This window comes from Scylla paramamosain, chromosome 40 (genome assembly GCF_035594125.1).
Source record: "Scylla paramamosain isolate STU-SP2022 chromosome 40, ASM3559412v1, whole genome shotgun sequence".
NCBI classification, from domain to species: domain Eukaryota; kingdom Metazoa; phylum Arthropoda; class Malacostraca; order Decapoda; family Portunidae; genus Scylla; species Scylla paramamosain.
Genome location: NC_087190.1, coordinates 11,774,104 through 11,781,603, shown reverse-complemented (window position 1 = coordinate 11,781,603; position 7,500 = coordinate 11,774,104). Strand labels below are relative to the sequence as shown.

The 7,500-nt window shown below is 35.2% G+C and overlaps 1 protein-coding gene across 1 annotated transcript in view; it reads left to right on the top strand.

Annotated features, from left to right (window-relative positions):
* LOC135092436 (serine/threonine-protein kinase SIK2-like) overlaps window positions 1-7,500 on the top strand; it is a 44,604-nt gene that overhangs the window by 30,994 nt on the left and 6,110 nt on the right. Inside the window, 1 exon segment of the mRNA XM_063990918.1 lies at window positions 7,105-7,275. Coding sequence (XP_063846988.1) covers window positions 7,105-7,275 — 171 coding nt within the window.

Here is a 7,500-nt window from a genome sequence, read left to right as displayed (position 1 = left end):
AAAATTAATAAGGTTACAGGAAAGTTTCTATTTTTCTTTTTCTTTTTTTCCTTTAATACAGGTTTTGTTTTCTTTCTTTGTTTTCCTGTTCTGAAAAAAAAATATATATAACACGAAGGAAAAGTTAAAGAAAATGGTCAGGAAAGTGAAGTTTTGTAGTAGTGGTAGTGATAGTAGTAGTAGTAGTTGTAGTAGTAGTAGTTGTTGTTGTTGTTGTTGTTGTTGTCAGAGAGAGAAATTTCTGAAGGTATTAATGAGAAAGATGGATCCATATTTGACTATTTTACTGTTATTAATATCATTTGTTCATTTCATTATTCATTTATTTCTATTTATTGTTTTTTTCTCCGATTCGCAAATATTCAAGGTGTGATTTTTCAAGAGAGAGAGAGAGAGAGAGAGAGAGAGAGAGAGAGAGAGAGAGAGAGAGAGAGAGAGAGAGAGAGAGAGAGAGATTTTCAGGTTAATGAGAGAAATAAAAATAATCATAACTTTCTGTATGTGTGTTAAAGACTTGAGGGTGTGGGGGGAAGGGGGTGCTGGGGTCACCTGAGCGACTAATGAGGGCGCACCCGGGCACACCTGAGGCTGAAATGACGTGCGGGGGATTGTGGGTAATTAGAAACCTGCCGTTCACCCCTACCTGTGTGGGAGCAAGGGGGAGAAGAGGGGGGACTTACAGCTTTTCTTAAACGTCTTGCTTAGCTGAACTTAATCTAACTTTGCCTTACTTTGCCTTACCTTAACAAACCTAACCTAACATAAGCTAACCTAACCTAACCTAACCTAACCTAACCTTAACAAACCTAACCTAACCTAACCTAACCTAACCTAACCTAACCTAACATAAGCTAACCTAACCTAACCTAACCTAACCTAACCTTAACAAACCTAACCTAACCTAACCTAACCTTAACAAACCTAACCTAACCTAACCTAACCTAACCTAACCTAACCTTAACAAACCTAACCTAACCTAACCTAACCTAACCTAACCTAACCTTAACAAACCTAACCTAACCTAACCTAACCTAACCTAACCTTAACAAACCTAACCTAACCTAACATAAGCTAACCTAACCTAACCTAACCTAACCTTACCTTAACAAACCTAACCTAATATAAGCTAACCTAACCTAACCTAACCTTAACAAACCTAACCTAACATAAGCTAACCTAACCTAAGCTAACCTAACCTTAACAAACCTAACCTAACCTAACCTAACCTAACCTAACCTAACATAACCTAACCTAACCTAACCTAACATAACCTAACCTAACCTAACCTTAACAAACCTAACCTAACCTAACCTAACCTAACCTAATCTTTTCCTAACCTAACCTTTTTCTAACCTAACCTAATCTTTTTCTAACTTAACCTAACCTAATCGTAACCTTAATCTAACCTAACCTAACTTACATATCTAGGTAAAAAAAGAAAAAAATAAATAATACGAGCCGTAAGGAATAACTTCAAGTGAGAGGAGTGGGCTTCATAAAACTCTCTCTCTCTCTCTCTCTCTCTCTCTCTCTCTCTCTCTCTCTCTCTCTCTCTCTCTCTCTCTCTCTCTCTCTCTCGCTCACTGACTCAGCACACTCGGTCTCAAGATGGCAAGAGAAAAAAAAGAGAAAAAAGCGAGAGAAAAAAAGGAGGGGGCGGACAGAGAGAGAGAGAGAGAGAGAGAGAGAGAGAGAGAGAGAGAGAGAGAGAGAGAGAGAGAGAGAGAGAGGTGGTGCTCAGGTACGTAGGAGAGGGGGAGTGGAGGAGAGACTGAGAGGGGTCGTTCGGGGGGCGGCGGGGGCGGATTGACGTCATGCCCCCCTGCCCCCTTGCCCCCTTCTGCCACCCCCACCCCTCAGCGTGACACAGTGGCGGGATGGCTTAGCTCTGTCTTGCCCCAAAGCCGTGTGCTGAGAAGCCATAAGTAGACGACACTTAAATAGTTGTAGTAGAAAGAGAGAGAGAGAGAAAGAGAGAGAGAAAGAGACAGAGAGAGAGACTAAAATCTTTCACTTCTAAAAATGTTTCTAGTACACACACACACACACACACACACACACAGACAGACAGACAGACATACAGGCAGCCAGATAGACAGACAGGTACACAAATAGAAAGAAAGAAAAAAAAAACAGCTTAGATAAAAGAAATAAGACAGACAGACAGACAAACACATAGAAAGACAAGCAGTTACACAAATAGAAAGAAAGATAAAAAAAAGAGAGATTAAACAAAGAAATAAACGGATGAACAGAACTAAATATAGATAAATGTTTGAAATAAGACGTAAAATAATAAAAAAATAGAAAAAGAGAGCGAATAAAGGAGAAAATACAGAAACTAACAAAAAGAAAAGAAATTAAATGAATAAAGTTGAATAAAGAGAGAGAGAGAGAGAGAGAGAGAGAGAGAGAGAGAGAGAGAGAGAGAGAGAGAGAGAGAGAGAGAATTAATATCATCTTTTCAAACTCACTAAGTACTTGAGAGATTATAGCATAGAAATAACCTTGTAAGAATTTGTGGTTATTTATAGAGAGAAGAAAAAAAAAAAGTAAAACATGAAATAGAAAGAAGAGCAAATAAAATCAAATGTTATATAACTGGCGGCCATTGAAGGAGTTACTTACTGCCATTAACAATCGTGAGGTTGTTAAGTGGCGCCAAACAACCTTTAACTGCCAATTACTGTCATTACTATTACTATTATGTTTATTTATTTATTTATTTATTCGTTTAGTTTATTGGTCGATTTTTATTTTGTTTCTTTTCATTTTATTTTTTGTATTTGAATGTATTTTTTTTGTTTACTTCCCTTGTTTTGTTTACTTTTTTAAATTTTTTTCTTATTTTCCTTTATTTTATCGCATTTTTTTCATTTTTCTTATATTTTTTTGTATTTTGTTATTTTGCTTATTTTGTTTATTTATCTGTAACTGTTATTTTTGTTTTCATCTATTTTTTTCATTCTTCTATTCTATTTTTTTCATTTCTTCTTTTATTTTATTGTATCTTTTCATTTCCCTTATTTTGTTTATTTATTCTTTTTCACACTTCTTTAACTTCTTATTGTCTCTCATTTCTCTTCTTTTCTTTTATTTCATTTTTTTTGTTCATTATTTATTTTTCTACATACCTATTTATTTATTTTAGTTTATATCATTTTCTTGAGCGTAGACTAAACCGTTTTCTCTCGTAAGCAAAGAAAACGATTCGCGGCGTGCCACTATTAGTAAGCTCCTTAACTTAACTTGAAACACAACAAAGACCAAAGTTTTTAACAGTCTCTCTCTCTCTCTCTCTCTCTCTCTCTCTCTCTCTCTCTCTCTCTCTCTCTCTCTCTCTCTCTAGCGTAACTCTTCTTCTTCTTCCTTCCTTTTGTTTTTATTTTTAGTCTTTTCCTCTTTCTCCATCTTTTCCTCTTCCTTTATTTCTTTTTTTCTAATTTACCTCCTTTCACACAATTTAACTTAATTTTTCCTTTTCCTTACCTATTTTCTTAACTTTTTTCCTCCCTGTCCATTTTTTCCCTTGTTTCTCCGTTTGGTTTGACTCGTTTCCCCCCTTCCCTTTTTTTTCATATATATAGAATTTAAGTAAAGTTTTGAAGTATTTAATCTCTCCTTCTATCTAACTCAACTCTTTATCTTTCCTTTTCCTTCTTATTTTTTTTTTCCTTTTTTTACTTATTTCTATTTTATTGCAGTTTTGTCCCCTGTTCTTGTTTCTGTTTGTATTCTTTCCTTCCTCCCATGTAGAGTCTAGGAAGGTTTCAAGACATCTAATCCCTTCTTTGTCTACTAAGCCCTCTTTGTCTTCCTTCTTATTTTCTTACTTTTTTCTATTGATTTTCTCCTCTCATTTGTTCTTCTGTCTACTTCTGTCACTTCTCTCTTGTATAAAATGTAAGTAAGGTTTTATGGTATCTAATCTCTTGTTTATCTAATTAATCCTCTTTCTCTTCTTCTTTCTTCCTTTTTTTATTCTCTCCTTGTTTTTCTCCTCTTATTTGTTCTTCTGTTTACTTCTATCTCTTTTTCTCTTGTATAGAACGTAAGTAAGGTTTTATGGTATCTTTTTTATTCTTTATCTAATTAACCCTCTTTCTTTTCTTCCTCCTATTTTTATTCTCTTTTCTTGTTTTTTCTCCTTCTTTCATTAATTATCTCTCTCTCTTGTATACAATTCAAGTGTCATTTCAAGGCATCTAATCTTTTCTTTATCTGCTAAACCCTCTTTCTCTTCCACTTCTTATATTTACGTCTTTTTTTTTGTTTGTTTGTTTCTTCCCCCTTCAATTATCCTTCTATTTACTTCTATCTCTTTTTGTTCAGTATAAAATGTAAGCTACCTATTCTGTTCTTTGTCTAAACTGAACCCAAACCTCTTTTGTGTGTTGTTTAATTCTTTTGTTTCCCCTCCTCCTCATTTTCTCTCTCGTTTTCATATATTATTTTCTCCCTCAGTTCATCTTTTCTTCTTAGCTTCTGTTTTGTTTGTTTGTTTGTTTGTTTGTTTGTTTGTTTTTGTCTAGTATATATATATATTTTTTACTTTTATTTATTTTTACATTTTTTTCCTTTCGCAATATTTTTCTTACCTTTTTCAGATTTTTTTTTATTTTTTCATTTATTTTTTTCCTTTTTTTCCCTTTAGTTGATATACTCTTACTCTTTCTTTTTTTTCGATTTTCTATTTTTTTTCACACATTACTTTTTTCCCCTACCTCAATTAATCCTTCATTCTTACTGTTTTTTTCTTTTTTTTTCGCGATAATTTCCCTTTTTTTTTTCATTATCTTTTACTTTTTTCTCTCTTCTTTGTCAGTTAATCTTCTTACTTTATTTACGACTTTTTCTTTTTATGTACTTTTTTCACTCCTTTTCACTTTCCTCTTCCCTTATGAAAAAAAGGAAAAAGAAAAGAAATAATAATATGTAGTTCTTTCCTTTTCCTATTTCCTGTTCTTTTTCCCTATTTTCCTTACGTATTTTTGACTTTTTTTTCATTTTCCCACATTATCAAAGTAAAACAAATAAATAAATAAATACGCCTATCTCTGTTATCTCCTCTTCACTTGATTGTCCTTCTTTTCCATTCTTTTCCTCTCTTTTCCCTTCCTTCCTTCCTTCTTTTCATCTTTTTTTCATTCTTTCTATTTTTTTCTTTTTCATCTCTCTCTCTCTCTCTCTCTCTCTCTCTCTCTCTCTCTCTCTCTCTCTCTCTCTCTCTCTCTCTCTCTCTCTCTCTTTCCTCTCCTTTCCTCTCCTCTCCTTTCTTTTTCCTTTTCATCTCTAGTCACAAAATTACTATTACCTGTCAAACAACTACTATTACTATTGAACTATTATAACTACCCTAAAAACTATCATAACTATCCAAAGAAAAACTACTAATTCTACCCCAAAAAACACTATTACTATCTTTAATATTACTTAAAAAAATCTTCTTCTTCTTCTTCTTTTTGTTATTTACTTATTTATACTGAAGAAACTATTTATACTACCCAAAACACTATTATTACTATCACCTCTACTATCATCACTCATTCTTCCACAAATGAGGCTTCGAACACCACAAGCCACAGGTTCGAACCCCATAGACGAGTTAAAATAGGATTCAGTGAGCCAGGGATTCGGGGCGAGATGATGATATCCAACCCGACCCTCTCCTCCAATCACCTCCCTCGTGGGTCCTCCCGGCCAGCCAATGGGAGGGCGAGAACAGCGTGACGTAAGCAGGGCGGTCAGTGCGAGGCTGTGACGTCATTGGGTGTGTGGGGAGAGGGGGTCTGGTGAGGAGGGGTGTGTGTGTGTGTGTGTGTGTGTGTGTGTGTGTGTGTGTGTGTTAGCTATATTTGTTAGTGCTGGGTATATTTTTTACTACTACTATTATTGCTGCTACTACTACTACTACTACTACTACTACTACTACTACTACTACTAGAAGCAAAGTACTTACATTTCAACTACTGTTTCTACTACTACTGCTACAATTAACAACAACCTACCACTACTACTACTACTACTACTACTACTACTACTACTACTACTACTACTACTACTGCAAGGAATTCACACCTATCACGATGACAAAAAGTGAAAAAAATGGAGAGAGAGAGAGAGAGAGAGAGAGAGAGAGAGAGAGAGAGAGAGAGAGAGAGAGAGAGAGAGAGAGAGGGCAAAGAGAGAGAGAAGGGAGAGACGATAAAAAGAGGAGGAAAGGAAAAGGAGAGGAAAGTATAGAAGTAAGAGAGAGAGAGAGAGAGAGAGAGAGAGAGAGAGAGAGAGAGAGAGAGAGAGAGGAGAGGGAAGGAAGGGCCAAAGAATGGTTGAATATAAGGGTAATTTTCGACCAATCAGCTCCTTCTCTCCCTGATGACGTCACGAGGGAATTATGACGTCACTGCCTCCTTGTGATGATCCTTTGATTAGCACGATTTACCTTCTTGTCCGTGCCTGTGTCCGTGTATGCGTGTGTCTGAAAGGAAGAGGGAGATGCAATTTACCTTCTTGTCCGTGTGCGTGCGTCTGTGTGTTCGTATGTGTATAAAAAAGGAGGTGGAGGAACTAACTTTTCATCAATTCTCGTTTTTTCTCTTTCTCGTTTTCTTTATATTTTATATCGGTGGAACTTTGATAAATGTACAAATATATTAAAGGAAGCACATACGTCTTAATTTATCCTCATTTTTTTTTCCTTATTTCTTTGTGTTCTTTAGTGGGTGAATCTTTGAAAAAACACACAATTATACGTAAGAAAGGGAACAGAAGCATGTATCTTTTCAGTAATCAACGTTTTTTTTTTGTTTCATCATCATTTTAGCGTAAAGTCTTTGAAAAACACACACATATACTCAAGGCAGGGAGACAGAAGCACATATCTTTCCAGTAATCCTCATTTTCTCCCATCTTCACTTTTTTTTTTTAGCCGAAAATCTCTCCCCCCCAAAAAAAAAAACACACACACATGCACTCACGCACAAATATACGTAAATATAAAAATAACCGGGTATTCACGCACGTGTATATAAATAGAAAACGGGAAAGAAAACCAGAAAAGAAAAAAAACGTAACTCATTAATCTTCATATCTCTCTTTATCTAGGCGGAAAATCTCCTTCTAGATATCAACATGAATATGAAAATAGCAGATTGGGGCTTCAGCAACTATTACACTCCCACTGACACCCTGAACACCTGGTGCGGGTCCCCTCCCTACGCTGCGCCTGAAGTCTTCGAGGGCAAGAAATACATAGGCCCTGAAATAGACATCTGGGTAAGCGACTGGAGTGGAAGGTTTGCTTGAGTGTACCATTTAATTTAAGTTTTCTCTAGTGATTGATTGATTTTCTTTTTTATTTTTGGGGAGTGACTTGTTTATTTTTTTGTTTACTGTTTATTTTTGTAGATGTTCGAGTATTGTTGTGCAGATATTGTTATTTTTTTAGTCATCCCAGTCTTAAAGTGAACAAAAAAGAACTTACAAGTGAAACATAAGATT